General features: G+C 41.3%; 1 protein-coding gene across 3 annotated transcripts in view; it reads right to left on the bottom strand.

Annotated features, from left to right (window-relative positions):
• Positions 1-2,084: 2,084 nt before the first annotated feature.
• BMP2K (BMP2 inducible kinase) overlaps positions 2,085-17,520 on the bottom strand; it is a 135,957-nt gene continuing 120,521 nt past the window's right edge. For 2 of the 3 annotated variants that reach the window (XM_090036908.1, XM_090036910.1), the window contains one exon: positions 2,088-10,234. In XM_090036908.1, coding sequence (XP_089893034.1) covers positions 8,799-10,234 — 1,436 coding nt within the window. In that variant the 3' untranslated portion in view covers positions 2,088-8,798. Of the gene's footprint in view, positions 10,235-17,520 lie in introns of all 3 variants that reach the window. The other variant, XM_090036909.1, reaches the window with a different exon arrangement.

The raw sequence follows: 17,520 nt of genomic DNA, 5'->3' as shown, positions 1-17,520 counted from the left end.
TTTACGGTTCATGTTTCCTCTTCCCCCTCCCCCAAAAAAGCTACTATTAATGTGATGAACAAAAGCTAGAATGGTATTGTTCACTTTAAAGTTAATGGACCTAACTACAATTCTGTAGTAATCCAAGCTCATTAGGACATGGGATTGACTCTGTGTTGTCAGGGAAGCGTGGTTGTAATTACATCTTCCAAGTAGCTACTTCAGTGTGAAGAGTATAGGAAACAGAGCTGTTTTCATTATGTTTCATAATGAAGATCTTTCTTTGGGAATGACAGTCTAGCATCATGCAGTCTCTGAAGCATGGCCTTTGCAAGTTTTGAAGTATGTAGACAAGTTTTTTGGGTCATCCCAAAGGAGCCGATCTAAATTACACTAATTGTGGCCTTGAAGTAAACAAGTTGTCTTACTAAGGTGAGCCAAAAAGAGAGAACAGATTACCTAGTTTGGATGTCCACATGCCTCCACTCCCCCCAGGGAACCTCTCCTTTGCCTTTTCTGTATCTTACTCTCATCAATATGGTGGGGGAGAGAAGAAGAATCCTTAATTGTTCTATCTTGCTCCTAGTGCCAGGTACCAAAGCAGACTTTTAAAACACATTTTACCAGAAACTTACAAATAGACATTGAAGGAAGAAGCATCTCAGAATTTCAGAGATGATTTTTGGTAGTGGATATGCTGTAGATGAAGGGGTAATGTATTACAGTAGATGTGGCTCTACTGTAAGAACGTTGAACACTTGCGCATGCTTGTGATAGAGAATACTGGATGCTCTAACACTGGCATGTTGTGTATATATTTATTGTGAAATAAGTAGTGATGAACATAGATTGTATAAAGTCTAACCATGCAGCATTAACTGTTGAGTTCCAAAAGAAGTTAGGTGCAAGCTGGAACGTTAGCATTAAAGCATAATGCTGACAAATTACCTCCCAAGCCTTTTAATGTGAACATGACTTCTTTTAATTTGTCAGCCAAACAAGTTCAAAGTGCACTAATAACTACTACTGAAGCCTGACTAGACTAGAAATGTGTAAGAGAGCCTGTTTTAAGTGTCTCCTAAACAATAACATGTAAAATTTTGTAATTGTTCGTCTTACTGACTGCATATTGAGCTATCTTTTTTTTAAATAACCTAGCAAACTAAACTATCTATTGTAACAATTTTCAGTCACTGGATAAGGAAACTCATTGCAAAGTTGTGTGTTAATTATGTTGAGTGCAATGTATCAAGGTGATTTGCATGACAAATGTTTTATTGAAATACCTGCTCTGTAAATAAATTTTGATTTACTGAACATGTACTTGGGGCTCTGCACATGTGTCAGTGGTGTTATTCCAGTGAAATTGTGCACCTTTCCTACCAACCTATGTGAAGCACCTGGGACATGCTACTGTGAGATTTCTTCTTAAGATGCAGCTAACATTTAATATCAAAGTGAAGGGCAGGGCTACTGTTTTAAAGGCATTGTTAGTCTTACTGTTCATTTAACTGAAAACTTCATTTTCACTGCCACTGTGTACTGGAAAGTGTGGATGAACTCAGTTTCACTGCTGCATTAGAGTCCAGTTTGGGCTATAGAAGACAAACCCTTCTTTACACCAGAAGAGCTCTGGCCATTTTGAATTTATGTAGCCTGTGGAAAAAACCCACAAACTTCAGATTTTAGTTCCATTTAAGATGAAAACCTTTCTTCCTTTCCCACCTCCAATTCCTAAATGTCTTAGAACTAGCAAAGGTAAATGAACCACAACTGAAGTGAACTAGTGGGGATGGGAGAGGGGAGGCATGGAAATCTGACTTTTGTATCTTGCATAGAAAGAAAATAACTTTTTACCTCCAGTCTCAGCTTCTTTGGAGACATCAACTACTCAAAAAATTCAAAAGAGCTGGAAAAAAGGCCAAACTCAGAAAATGTTGACTGCATGACAATCTTATCACGTTAAGAAGTAGGTCAAACTAGAGGCAGGCTGCATCCCAGATGATGCCTGAGAAGCTTTTAAGAACCTTGGGATACACAATTGGGACTGTCTGGGGTATAAGCAGATTTCACTGGCAATAGGCACATCTACACATGCATTAATGTAACATAATTGTTGCTACTGCACAGTAGTGCTAGCACACACCTTTCATGTGACACTAGTGTGCAGTAGATCAGTTCTGCTGTGCATTAGCATAGCTTTTGCCCTGACATGCTAATGCAGAGAATTAGTCTACTGTGCTTTTAGTGATTTGTGTAGATGTGCTCAGTATCACCACTGTTCATATGTCAAAACTATTATCAAACTTGGAGCTCTCCAGTCTTTAAGCTGTCAATTTAATCTGGGAATACGTTTTTCCATTCAGGTCATGATAAGATCATTATTGCTGACAGTGAAGGTAAACTATAAAAACAAATGTTTCTTACACTGCAACAATCTTCTATCTCCTTCCAGTACTAAAGGTATGCTAGATTACTATAATTCAAGATAAGGGACAGCTTTTAACAGGCTTTATCATTGTTTTAGATACAAAGAAGAGGCGTTTAACCTTATCTAAGAAACTTTGAGTACATTCTTAATAAGAAGGAAGGAGAACACCACATCCAAGAAAGACATTCCAACATAATTCAGTTTTCGTGTTTCTTACCTTCTTTAATAAAGATACTTCCTTCATGACCAATATGATCCATGCACTTACATGGTTCACGAGATGAAAATGTAATCTGTTCAGCGTAAACAAGCAACTGTCCCTTGAAACAGCAAAAATTCCCATTTATAATTTTCTCTAGTTTTAAAACACTTCCCAATTCATAAAAAAGTAATAGCATCTCCTTGTATGCTTTCTTTCAACTTTCTTACATGCCTATGTTCAGTGTATGATTGTTAGTGGTTGCAGAAGCCAGACTTAAAGACAGAAATTCTTTAGAGACATAACAAGCAACAAGGTAACTACCCACCTTTCTCTCCCCTCCCTACCCAGTCCCAACCTGTCTTAAACATTTAACTGACAGCACCTACTGAAAGGCTTTCAAAGCTCAGTCACTTGTATCACGTGTTGAGTGTCAATGATGGTACTAGCAGTTTAATACAAGACCATGAATAGCCAACCACTGATGTTAGCTTACTCAAGCAAGTTGAATTAATGATGTTAAAGTATTCCATACCTATCAAGGTTTTTTCTATACACGTATATATATTTTCTGAGATTGAGCAAGTGGACAAAATTTTTGTAAGAGTTCAAAATGGGAAAGGGGCAAAAAGAAAGGAAGCAGACTTACCATGGATCACTAGATGCACAATAATGCATAAATCTGCTCTCTTCTGCAGTTAAGTGGAAACTAAACCAGGATAGTTTACCCCCGAATTAAAAAAACAACTTTTAAAGTATTGCTGTTTAGCTTCTACTTAGTGTGGTATAGAGTGGACACACAGAATTACTACAGCTCAACTGATGCACAGTAAGTACTTTTAACTCTATACAATATGTTCATGTCTTCATATTCCAAGAGGGCTGTCCAACTAAACAGCCTCAGAGAGGTTAAGTTGTGGCCCCCCCAGTTATCTGCCCAGCCACCAGATGTTGCACCAGCAACTAGTCTCCCTCTCTCCTCTGGTTTTTGCTGCCTGCTCCTGCAGGCTCTAAACTGAGTTACAGCCAAAAGACAGGATACAAGAATTCAGATATTAATAAATGGATGTTCATCACCTATTACTAGTTTTGTTTTTTTTCATTTTCTTACTATTTTTACTGTTTTACTATGCATTTGGTTTGCATATGAATATCACCAATGTCAGTAAAGCAATGATCTTACCAATTCCTGCTTTGAAGTTTTAGCATATAGCATAAAACTGAGTCAGGAGAGAAGGTTAAAAAAATCAGTTGCAAAGCAAAATCTGTAGAGGCTGCATTAGACACTGAACTTAGCATTTGGACTGCATAATGAAAAAAGGACAACATTCAACTTCCCTCTGTTCACATTTGAAAATCTTTAGAAAGCAGCAAAGAAATTGCTGCATTAATGGAATAGGCAAAGAATATAATCCACTGGGCGTTATTACATTAAAGAAAGCAGATTATTAAACAGCAGATAAGAAAACAAATCAAGCAAAACAGGGCCAGAAATCCAGTCTGTAGCAGTGAACAGGCAACATGTAGCCAAACTCAATTAGTGATTAAATGAAGAAAATAAAAATTAGCTCACAATGGTTCCTGTAAATACTACACAATCAGATGCTTAAGGAGGTCTGCACAGTCACTGTGTCATCTTTATTTTTTTAATAACAACTGCAAGTATTTTATGATGTACATCAATTTCACAGAAAAGTTAAAGTTCTCTGTTTAGTGGTACACAAAAAAAAGCTTTAGAAACTTCAAGTCTAACAAGAAATGGAAGTGTAATTCAGGAAAGTGCACTTAAAGCTGTATGCCAGCAATTTAAAAATAGCTTGTATGCTGTTTACTAGCAGGTGACCCATTAGTCACACAAACTTAGCTAAACACACATTTATTGAATATTCCTTTAAAAAAAAAAAAAAAAAAAAAAAAGCACAGTAGAAAAATAACTGAGCAGCCGCTCTCTTGTATGCTTTATCTCCCCCTATCACTCTTAGTGGCTTTTGTTCAGATTCGCTCTTCAGTCACAATGAAAATGATTGTGGCTGCAATTATATATTTTTAAAAATCACATTAACTCCAAGAGATATATGTGATGTGTGCGTGCATGTGTATATTTATATATGTATTTAATATATATATAAAAATACACAACATAGTACAAAAATCTCCAGATAAACTCTATTTTGTTATTCTCACAGTAGTAAATATATCAACTTATTTTCACAGTAGGTATCTCATCTTACTAACACCTAAATAACAAAAAGGGATTTATTTGAGGACAGGACTCACTAAAATAAGTCCAGCTCCTGTATTCGGCAGGCAAAGCAGATTTCTCAAATCTCTTGTTTTGGCATTTCCAGAGATGCTAGACTTATTTTTTTCAGTGACTCTTGCCCTTAGCCCTCAAGGGCTTATTAGTACCTTCTGACGGGATGTGTATCTTGGAAAATCAACTAGTGGCCGATATTTAAAGATTTGCCCTGCTGCCTTTTATGCACCAAAAAAAGCATTAGCCATTAACTTCTATTCCCTGTTGGTGAAGGGAGGGATGGAGAAATCTGACAATCCCTTACCTGGCTGTTGTTGTCTCATGGGGCAGTAGAACAAACCTAACAGAGCATGGTCTTGGGATTTCAGGAAAGGTCATGTTACTACCCATTTCAAAATGTACGCGCACACGTGCGCGCACACACACACACACTCTACAGGTAAAAGGTATGTTATTTTCCCCAATGATACCAGTTGCTTTGTTTCTATTAAATAACTGATCTTAATGGAAATTAAACTTAAGCTCAGTATTGTCCCATCCCAACTGTACCACACAACAAACCAGGCCAAGCCAATTCTGTGAGGCATGCTAATATAATTTCTGTTCAATGAAAAAAAAAAATCTAACTACAGAAACATATTAAAAATAAGTCATTTATGCAAAACACTTGTATAAATAGAATTCATAAAGCCAAGTTTATTAAGGCCATTAGGAAGGAAAGACTGGTAGCCAGAAGCAGTGAGTGGCCACAGCAATGTGTCAATTTTGGAATTACGTGGTTTTACAGTACTTTTCATCTCCCTCAGTAGTTCTTCTTGAGCTTCATTTTATGATTGGTTTAATCTACCCTTGATTGATCTAATTTAACCTTCTATTGACTGCTGAAAGCAGTTCAGAAATCAAGGAGATGAAAGAAGGAAATATTTAATATTCTTCAACCATGACCACATTGTAAGGTAAGTGTCTTAACAGAAAAATCCACATGGGGTGACAATGTTCACAGGCTGTCTGTCCTCCCTTTTGGGGGGCCAGTGGTCCTCCCACTGAAATAAAGGCAGCAAACCACCTTTTACTGTAGAGGAAGCAGATCCAAACACCAGCTGTTTGTGTGGACTGTTAAATTCAGAAATAAAATTCCCACTTAAGGTATCAAAGGCCATGTCTACATGAGACACTGACTGTGCAGTAGCCTGAGACTACTGTTTAGTAGCATTGCATGGCAGAAGCAATGCAACACTACTGTGCAGTAGTCTTGGGTTACTACACAGTGAGCATCACGTGTAGATGTGGCCAAGGAAGAAAAAAAAAAAAAAAAAGGAAAAAAAAAAGAAGTTCAGGAATTGCACACAAATGCTTGGCCAACCCTTAAGATCATTTTATGCAAATAGGAACAATGAGCGTATTGTTCTAGGCCTCACTTACTATAATTTTCCAGTCTATGTTCCTGGATTTATTTTAATGAGAAATCTGGTCTCTGTTCATTTTTGGAATTAACCTTTTCCAGAAATTCATTAAGCAGGCAAGTACAATTTGGATAAAGAAATATTTGAAAGCAATTAGAAAGCAGTTGATTAAAAAATAAAATAAAATTAAAAAAAAAAAAAAAAAATCACAGTTAACCTGAGCTGGGGGGAGGGGGAGGAAAAAAATCACCCTGCAAACATCGTGTTTGCTTCTTAAAGCCTTTGGCACAAGAGAAGGAGAGAATAATAGGGGAAAACCCTAAAAGAAAACTATTCAATACGAGTTTAATCATGTCTGTCCAGGTCTTCAAAGCTAAACATTTTAAGCAGAACATCCCTAACTGAACAAGTCTCTGTATTTGAATTCCATCTATTTTGCCACAATAAAGTAAATGAGAAGATAGGGGAATAAAGATCCATGTTTGTGTTTCATCCTCTTTCCCAAATCTTAGACCAGGGAAAATCTGAACATTTTCCTTATCAGTGGCTTTCACTCATTCCAATGAAGCATTGTGCAATAAAACTTAAAGCTCCCAAAAGAGAGCAATGACTTGTTTTAAAGTTGTTTTTCTTAATGAGATCCAAACCTCTGCAAAATCTTTGGAGAAGTCTGTATCTAAATTAACCCTGATTCTGTTAAGAAAACACAGAAAAAAAATGCATAAATCTAGACAATTTGTTTATCATCTACAGTAAATGATGGAACAGCCACTGCATCTATACGTAAACTTCAATCATCCATGCCCCTCATGTGGTAAAAAAAGTAGGTTTTGCAAAATATCTACGTTCAGAGCAAAAAACAATGCTAAAATACCCAGGGCCCGATTCTTTCTACCATGTCTAGTCATCAACACTGTTAAAAATGAATACAAAAAGAATGTCACAATCCACTATTCTGATTTTTTACTCACTTTGCAATTGGTGTTAAATAACTATGCCCAAGATGCAGGCCACTGGAGAACCAGGCCTTCATAAAGAAAAGAGTTTTCTTTTTGCTCAACAAAGGTAACCAAATCGTGCTTTAACAAGTAAATTTACATTACCAACCCATCATCTGATGACACACTGTGTAAGCTTTTAGCAATGTCTCATGCACCAATTGGCTCAGAGGTACTTTGTAAGCAGGCTGTGTGTCCTGCCAGTAAGGCTTTGTGGTGTGAAATGCAGTTTACTGGTAGAGTAGTAATCAGCATCTGCAAGCTACTTGCTGCTTTCTGCTTCTATGGAATTGTCTGGTTTCAGGATGTTATTTCATTGTATCTCAGTGCAGTTAGCAGAAACTTTCTTATAAAATACACTATATTACAATAATAGTTTTGTCAGAACTTAAAGAATATTAGGTGACAGTCAATTCATAGAATTATTATTTGTTTAAAAAACATAATTTGTAAGGAATACAGAGTTCTTTTGGAATAAAAATGCAAGAGGAAAAAAAAGGTACTTTCAGACATGAACTCTAATGCATAATTGAATAAAACCTATGGTCATCTTTGCATTTTTTGCATTCACTGTCAATTCTACCAATGATATGATGTATTCCTGCTGTGCCAGATAGTTCATCCAGGTCAGGAAGTTCCTCTTCTCCAGCGTAGTCTTCAAAGTGCTGCAAATGCTGCCTGCATCCCTGCTATCTTGTTTCCCTACATTCACGCTTTTACCTAGCAAACCAATATATTCTCTGTATCTTTAATTTTTACTCTAGGCTTCCAGTTCGTTATTTTACATTAATGGCACTTACTGTAAAAAAAATTAAAACATTTAGGCACAAAAAAAAATTCTGCCTTTCGTCTCTAGTTGTGCACAGAGCTGCATTAGTTCAAGCCACCATACTCCTTTAAGGAGTTGGCTTTTTTTCTTTTTCTCTTAGAATCAGGAAAGGTAGTTTTCACTTGGTAAGAACAGACTCCAAAACTTCCAGCAGATCAATATGGGTCCCAGCACATACAGGTTCCTAGATCTATTCTGGATTCAGAGATAGTCAATAATTTGAAGATAAGATTCTATATTCTGTTAGGTCAACTAGACACATTATGGTATACCTTGCTCCATGACTTTCTCTTTTGTACTGCCAGAGTGAAAAAGCAATACAAAAGTGCAGAATGATTCTGAATTACTTGCATCAGATTCCTCATGGGCTCTGGGAATCCATTGTTCTAGTGAAATACTTGCTTCGCCTCCTGGTTTTTGTTGTTTTTGTTTTATTGTTTGTTTGTTTTTTGCTTATGTGTTTTTTGGGGGGGCTTTTTTGCATTTTTCTCTATACAAAAATCTCATGATTTTAAGGGATGGGGGTGTGCTGGCTGTGGAGTACTTATTGAGTCTGAATAAACTATACAAAAAGAATTATTTTCCTGTCAATTCAACTGGGTGAATTATTGTACTATGTAAAGCCAACATTAAATAATGGAGAGAATGAGAACAAGCACGAGAGAGAGAGAGAGAGAATCAGAATGAATCTGTTGGAAGCAATTACTGTTTGGAAGGAAATGGAGCTGCCCCAAATGGATCTAACTCTAATGCCTGCTGCTGCTGGGTCTGTGCACTCTGCAAAACCAGTTCTGTAAAGGGTACTGCGCCAAAGTCATCTGTTTTAAGCCCATCGCTACTGTGAATAGGCCCATGTAGGGAGCTCTGTCGAGGTCTACCTGGCACTACTGTGTTATGGTCCCCACGGTTGTCACCAAGTCCTTGATGCTGGGGGTGCTTCATCAAGTCTGGTGGGTGGAAAGGTTTAGCCCCAAACGGGTCCAGCAGATTCTCATCCACTTGCAAAGGGTTGCTTCGATCTTTGCTGTCAGTCAATCCAACACTTATGTTTTCCTTAGAGTCTGAGATCGTTAGGAACTCATTGCTGCTCTGGGAGTCCCTGCGACCAGCTTTCTTGTGCCTGCGGGCTCTCTCAGGGGTGCGGAAGCTGGGTTTTGAAGTTTTCTTGGTGTTCGTTGGGGTGCCATGGTGACGCTTCCCATTGCTTTTGGCCACTTCTTGTTTCATGCGCCTTTGACGGGAGGAAAGTTTCTGCAAATTTCTCTGCTGCTTCACTTTTTGCTGCTGCTGGCTGCCTGTTATCTCCTCAAAGGGGACCAGCCCAAATGGGTCCTCTTTACTCTCACTGCTCTTAGGGGTAGGGAGAGGCTGGAATGGGGTGCATCCAAAAATATCTACGCTTTGGGGAGAGACAGAGGCAATCTGGGTCTCAGGTCCTGCAATCTGGCCATCTTGTTGAGTCACCTTCTTACTGAATGGGGCCTTGGTAAAGACATCGAAATCATCTTGCTCTTGGCCTAGGCCAGGAAAAGTAGTCTGAGGAGAGAAATCTTTATTATTCTTCTCTCTTGATTGAGACTGAGGTTGAAGAGCAAAGAAAGGGACAGCACCAAACACATCAAATTCTTGATCAGGACTCACCTTGACCACAGTACTTGGTAGCTCAGATAAGGAAGTGAGCATTATGTTGACTTGCTTGTCTTCACCATCACCAGGCCCTTCTCTGTACTTACTGCAAGGGATCCTTTCCACAGGTTTCTGCTTGGTGCAATCAGAATCAGAATCAGAGCTCTGCTTTTCTTCTTCCTCCTCTTCTACTTCATCCTCAGAATCCATAAGGAGTGGCCTATGTCCTAAGTTCTCAGGTTCTGTATCGTTGTCATCATTAAAGTCTCCATGCTCCCCCTGTAAACCTTCTTCATCTTCCTGTTCTTCTTCCTCACTGCTTTTGGGAGAAGGAGGATCAGATTCAAAGTCGCTCTCTGACTCATCACTCCCTTTTTGCATTTGTCCTTCTGTAGTCTTCCTTCCTGGCCGGTCATCTCTTGAGCCCTCAATGGACTTGTCTGCCCTGGGCTGGCCCCCTGTTTTATTTTCTTGATTGCTGGCTGAGGTATTAATTGCCTTTCCTGGGGAACCTGCAGGGCCAAAAAAAAGACAAAGTAAAATATTAAATGCACATTTACAACAAGCAGTAATTATTTCAGATCCTCACACATTGTCCCCTGATTCAGGGGACAGCAATTTGATTCAGTGATTCGAATTACTGTCCCAAATCAATTCGGCCGAATCTGATTCAGATATTTCAGATCCTCATACACGTATATGTAAGGGTGCATTCAAAGGCACCTCTTACGTAAATACTCAGAAAAATAAAGATAAAGCTCCATGAAATTTTGTCTTTTGATCTTCAATTAATAGAGAGAGCCACCTATCAGACCTCTGTGCCCTTAGGCTACTGATAAAGCACCAAGCTTGGAAGAACACAGTAGCACGTTTTATTGTCTGTCTACAGTCTTCAAACTGTACACCCTAGTGCACCTTACAGGTAAGTGTATACAGGAGACCCTTGCCATTTGCAGGGGATACATTCTCAAGATCCCCGTGAATGGCAAAATCTGTGAATAAGGCACTGTGCTCATGAGCACAGTGCCGCGGTAGGTGGGGCGAGGCACGGCTGCACTGGCAACAGCGGGAGCATGGCGGCAGCAGCAGGAGCACAGCAGCAGCAAGCGTGGAGCTCTCAAGGAGCTCCTGTAAGTGTATTTAAGATGCGGGATCGGCATTCGTGAATGCTGAACCCGCAAATAGCGAGGGTTTCCTGTAGTTGTCACCCTGATGGTACAAGCTCTGAAACAAGGGGTTGACAAACTTTCAGAAATGGTGGTTTAACATAATGCAACTAGGTCCAAGGCAGATCTCTGCTTTCCTTGCCACTAACATGCTTGTAACCTGCCACCAAATTGCCACTGGTTCCATGGGCCAGATGAAATAGCTGGGCAGTAGACCTGCACAAACCAGCTAGTATTCACTTTGGATTCAGCTGATTCAGGGGACAGCGATTCGATTCAGTGATCCAAATCACCGTCCCAAATCAATTCGGCTGAATCCGCTTCAGAGATAAAGTTGCTGCTGAATCTCCTAATCAAATAGGCCCCACCCCCGCCCACTCTCCCAGCCCAGCTAATGGCTGCCCTGCTCAGCCTCCCAGCATCTTTTCTTTTCCTTCCTTTTTTTAAAGCCTCATACTCCCCAGCTCCTGCCAGGCAGGGATGCAATCCCCGCTGCACCCCCCATTGCCCCATGTTGCATGGAAGGGCTCTGCCATGAGCCCCAGAAGCCCCAGCAGCCTCTACAGCAGCCAGTGAGTGCAGGGCTTTTCTTTTTTTTAAAGAGCCGGAACACCAGGGCAGGGTGTGGCAGCCATTGAAGGGGCTGGGAGAGCAGGCAGGGGTCAGGGGATGAGGCCTGGTAGGGGTCCCCCCCCCATAGTCCACTCTTCCCTCCTCCACCCCCCACTTTCTGGCACGGAGTCCAGGTCCAGCTCCCTGCGGCAGCGAGTGGGGATTGCCCCAATCTCCAAATCAATTCAGAGAGCTTTGAATTGATTAGGACCTTTTTATTGGTTTCCCAATTAGATTCAGAGAGTCAGCTGCCAAATCAGGCCGAACCTCCTGAGAATCAAATCAGCACCTAAAGTTTCGCACAATGCTACTTAACAGCCTGGATTCAGCCCACGGGCTGTCAATCCCTGGAGTAAACTTAACTTACTCAACAACCTGCAGCTCCTATTCAGAACAGCAAGTGTTAAAAGGTGCTAACCTATTATGAAAATCTGTCCTTTGCTTCAAGGTACTTAAATGGGAGCTGGTGGGTGATAATCTTTGCGGGGGGGAGGGAAGAGAACCTGTTACAAAGAGTTTATGACTTTTGTTCACATGGTGGGGAGAAATTGGTCAATGCATGATGGCTATTTTATCTGCTGGCCCATTTTCTGTACATTGTGAATTAAACGTGCCTAACTGCTAATAACAAATCAGCAAGTAATGAAATTGCCTGACAATATTTTAATTTAAAAGTGGTGAACTTTTAGAAAATGCAGACACAAGCTTATAGATGCTTGTACCGAACAGCTGGATGCATAGTGGTCTCTGTGTATAGCAATACTGATTTTATGCATGTGGTAAAATTTAGTAACTCACTAAAGCAGTGGACATGATATACCTTGACTTCAGCAAGACTTTCAATACGGTCTCCCACAGCATTCTTGCAAGCAAGCTGAGGAAGTATGGGTTGAATGAATGAACCATAAGGTGGAGAGAAAGCTGGCTGGGTTATCAGGATCAATGGCTCAAGATCTAGTTGGTGGCCAGTATCAAGTGGAGTCCCCCAGGGGTCAGTCCTGGGGCTGGTTTTGTTCAATATCTTCATTAACAATCTGTAAGATGGGATGGTTTGCACCCTAAGCAAGTTTGCCGATGACACCAAGCTGAGAGGTGGAATAGATATGCTGGAGGGTAGGGCTAGGATTCAGTGACCTAGACAAATTGAAGGATTGGGCCAAAATAAATCTCATTAGGTTCAACAAAGATGGGTGCAAAGTCCTACTCTTAGACTGGAACAATCCCATGCACCGCTACAGGCTTGAGACCAACTAGCTAAGCAGCAGCTCTGTAGAAAAGAACTTGGGGGTTTCGGTGGACAATAAGCTGGACATGAGTCAACAGTCTGCCCTTGTTGCCAAGACGGCTAACAGTATACTGGGCTGCATTAGGACGAGCACTGCCAACAGATCAAGGGAAGCGATTATTCCCCTCTATTTGGCACTAGTGAGCCCACACCTGGAGTACTGTGTCCCGTTATGGGCCCCTGCTACAGAAAAGATGTGGTCAAATTGGAGAGCATCCAGCACAGGGCAACAAAAACAGTTAGGAGGCTGGGGCACATGACTTTGAGGAGGGACTGAGGGAACTTGACTTATTTAGTCCACAGAAGAGAAGACTGTGGAGGGATTTGGTAGCCTTCAACTACCTGAAGGGTGGTTCCAAATAGGATGGAGTTAAGACTCTTCTCAGTGGTGATGAATGACAGAACAAGGAGCAATGGTCTCAAGTTGCAGCAAGGGAAGTTTAGGTTGGATATCAGGAAAAACTCTCACTAGGATAGTGGTGAAGCACTGGAATAGATTACCTACAGAGGTGGTGCAATCTCCATCCACGAAGGTTAAGGCCTGGCTCAACAAAGCCCTGGCTGGAATGATCTAGTTGGGGATGAACCTGCTTTGAGCAGGAAGTTGGATTAGATAACCTCCCTAATTTTCAACCCTAATATTCTATGAGTCGACCGAGAAGGGCGTGGGCAGTGGGGTTCCGCAGGGCTCAGTCCTTGGACTGATACTCTTCAATGTCTTCATCAGTGACTTGGACGAAAGAGTGAAGTGGCCTCTCTCCAAGTTTGCAGATGATACAAAACTGTGGGGGGAAGTGGACACACCAGAGGGCAGGGAACAACTACAGGCAGACCTAGGCAGGTTGGACAAATGGGCAGAAAACAATAGAATGCAATTTAACAAGGAGAAACGCAAAGTGCTGCACCTAGGGAGGAAAAATGTCCAGCACAACTACTGCCTAGCAAACTACCTGCTCGGCAACACGGAAGCGGAAAGGGATCTCAGAGTCCTAGTGGACTCCAAGATGAACATGAGTCATCAGTGTGATGAAGTCATCAGCAAAGCTAATGGCACTTTATCGTGCATCAGCAGATGCATGACAAACAGAACCAAGGAGGTGAGCCCTACAAGGAGAGACTAGGGTATCTGGACCTCTTCAGCCTCTGCAAGAGAAGGTTGAAAGGTGACCTTGTGGCTGCCTATAAATTAATCATGGGGGTGCAGAAGGGAATTGGTGAGGCTCTACTCACCAAGGCACCCCTGGGGGTTACAAGAAATAATGGCCATAAGCTAGCAGAGAGCAGATTTAGACTGGACATTAGGAAGAACTTCTTCATAGTTAGAGCAGCCAAAATCTGGAATGGGCTCCCAAGGGAGGTGGTGCTATCCCCTACCCTGGGGGTCTTCAAGAGGAGGTTAGATAGGCATCTGGCTGGGGTCATCTGACCCCAGCACACTTTCCTGCCTATGCAGGAGGTCGGACTCGATGATCTATTGAGGTCCCTTCTGACCCTAACATCTATGAATCTATACTCTGGATACAAAAACAAGGGATATAAAGACTGAAGATGGCCTGGTTGATATACATGTTTCCAAAAAAGGTAAGGTCCCAAACAATTACATGAGGCTTTCTCCCGTAGAGTCATTTTAATCTCAGCTTTTCTAAATCAAAACTGCACTTGTGCATGGCAAGCACTAGTATGGCCCTGACACAGCTCTCTTCAGCTGTCAGATATCCAGTGCTAGACATCCATTCTCTGGTATGGTGTGGAAAAAAGCCAGAATCTCTCTGCACGAGCAAGGTACGAGATACTGTAATATGGGTGCAATCCATGGTGCTAACAACAGGATACTTATTGTAGCTTATGTATGCAAGCACTCACTCAAGAGTTTGAGCATTTACTGCCTGTGCTCACATGAGATTCAATCGAGATTTTTTAAAAGGCGAAAAAAGTGAGCTTTAACTCCCAAAAAGAATCCAGCTAGGGCTGCAAAAGGTTAAAGGACTATTTCACTGCTAAGCCCAGTGATAACCAGTTAAGCTTACCAGTTCTTGTTCAGCGTAGGGCAGAGTAGTCTGGTAGGGAAGGAAAGCCTTGCAGTGGCCCAGCAGGAACCAGGTGGTGACAGGACAGGCAGGAAGACAGGAGAGGGAGGGGAAGGTGGACTAGTACCCATAGTTTATGAGGTTAAAGGGAAAAACAATATGTTGCCTACTGACTCATCAATTAAGCAATTAGCTGCTTGTTCACAGGTGCTCCCTCATCTAAGTGGGGCAGTGCCATAGCAATGAAGCCTGGTGCCTAGGCAAAGCCCGCAGCAGCCCACTCTTGCCCCACGCACAGATGCAGGGGTCATGTGTACACAGTGGTGGGAGCCACCTTTCTCCCAACTCCATCCCCCCACAAATGAGCCACTCAGCTCCATCCCATGCCCTGCCCTGGCTGGGCAGTGCCTGTTGGCGCCCCTTCGCTTTGGTGCCTGGGGTGGGCATCCTGCTCACTCCCCCCGTCCTTTGCTATGGCATTGAAGTGAGGCTTCACCTGGGCTGCGTCTGCCTGAGTTTGCCATAGGGGCACCCCCCTGCCCCCTCTACCCAGAAGCAGCTCCCAGCAGCAGTTATGTTAGCGGTTAACCATTTAACCAATATAATTAGATGAGATTAAACACAATTTTTTAATGATATTTTCATCCTTATGCTATACTGCCATTGGTACATTTGAAAATCTCTGTACTGCTTAAGATGGATTGCAGCAGCTGGTGGCCTGTTCACACCTGAGCTCTCAACATTGGTAATGTCAGTGAAGTGACCTTAGGGAAGTATTTTACATATTTCTTCACTGTTGATATTCCAAGTACTTGTCTTATTGCTTCAAGTCAGTTTTAATAAGGAAAACCATGGTCCAAAACTGACATTGTGAGGTCCTATGTTCATCCTCATAACTTCCACCTCACATTTAGAGAGAAAGAGAGAGAGAGATAGTTGTGTTTTTGTGGAGGTTTTGTTTGGTTTCTTTGTTGTTGTGGGTTTTTGGGGGTTTGTTTGTTTGTTTTAACTGGCAGCCCTGCACATTTGACTTAAAGTCATAGAGGTTTTCTAGGCTGGGACACAGCAGACCTAATTTCTATTCTTTTTTTTTTTTTTACCCAGAAGGGCAGCTGTGAAGAAATCACTTCTTGAGCTCCTTGCCTCACTTTCCCTATCCCTGCCACAAGGATAATAGTGTTTTCCTCCTTTATGAAGTCCTTTGAAATACAAGAATGGAGAGTAGACAAGGTGCTTTGGGTAAATCTGATATCCCGGGAGTGATGTGTAGGGGGTGCACATGCACACCCTGAGCGTGGCAGTGCATCCCCTATAAAAAAGGTGAGGGCATGCATCATTTATGCTGATGATATCTTTTATTAGACCAACTCAAATAATTGGAAAAAATTCTTTGCAAGCTTTTGGGCACAAACACCATGTGTCAGGCTGAGGAAGCGTCTGCAGTTGGCGTGTGTTCTTCCTGGATAGAATGAATAGTAAAGAAGTCAGAGACTGGTATGCCGACAGGAAAGCCAATCATGGTATGCAGTCAAGAAAGCCAACTGCAGATGCTTTCTCAGCCTGATAAAGGGTGTTTGTGTCCGAAAGCTTGCAAAAGATTTTTTTCCAACTTGAGTTGGTCTAATAAAAGATATCAGATTTACCCAAAAAACCAATGGGTCTGCTTATGTCCTTTGAGCAACAAAGCTACAACCTATGCCCCTAAATGGAGAGTGTTATGCATAGGAATTGGAGGCTACTATTTTTCTGAACTCATGTTTTCTATTCATTAGTTATTTATCCCAATGTTGTACAGATCAGAGTTACTCCAAAGCTGAGCTCTCAAGAGCTGCAAGGGAGGAGAATGCTCTATTCCTACAGGATTCTGGAGGTCTGCTGTGGTTCTGATGCATCCCTGATGGGTTTCAGAGCTCTATTTCTATGAAATGAAACGTGGCAACAGAACTCAGCTAGCGGAGTTTGCCAAGTCAGGCAGCCTTTAACCAAGAAAACTCTCCTCGCCTGAATTCCTAATTTTCCTAACAAGACCTTTGTAAAATTATAGTTCAATGGTACAACTAATATTTTACTATTTTACAGCTGCTCTACGTTGCACCTTTCACCCGAAAAGTGAACACACAGACATGCATAGAATGAGTGAGATCATGAGAGCATAATGCATGGACACTATTTTTATGTAGGGAGAGAGGCAGAGATTTTGCTTCAGGAATAATAAAAAAAATACTTAAAGAACAGAAATCAGACAGGTTTAAAAATAAACCTCAAGTAAAGTTTATTTCCTGAAAATGCTGCATTTCCTGACTTTGTAAGTCATGGTTCTTACTGAAACATGCTACAGAACTCCTGTCTGCCTTAATGTGTCCTGTCTCTCTTTTATAAAACCGCAAAAAAGGAATAACTGTCGCCTAATTGTCATTCATTCTGACAGGGCTTTGCTGCCACACAGTGGAAAATACAGAGCTAAGCTCTTGTACTGGCATTTAACTTTTATTATTTATAATAGTGGCCTCAATATTAGGCACATTCCAACCATTGGGGGAGAAAAAAAAAAATGATAATCCCTAGTCTGAAAGCTCAATGTAAGGACAGACATGTAAAAGAGGTTAAGGAATGAAAACAGGCAATGTATATACAATATATTTGATAATGAACAGCTTTTAAAATGTAAACAAGGTAGAGGCTCTGGGAGCTCATTAACAGACTACTCA

This window comes from Crocodylus siamensis, chromosome 2, assembly GCF_052110815.1.
Source record: "Crocodylus siamensis isolate JL-2025a chromosome 2, ASM5211081v1, whole genome shotgun sequence".
In the NCBI taxonomy this organism is placed as follows: Eukaryota; Metazoa; Chordata; order Crocodylia; family Crocodylidae; genus Crocodylus; species Crocodylus siamensis.
The sequence above is the reverse complement of the archived record's forward strand: the minus strand, read 5'-3'. Positions and strand labels throughout refer to the sequence as shown.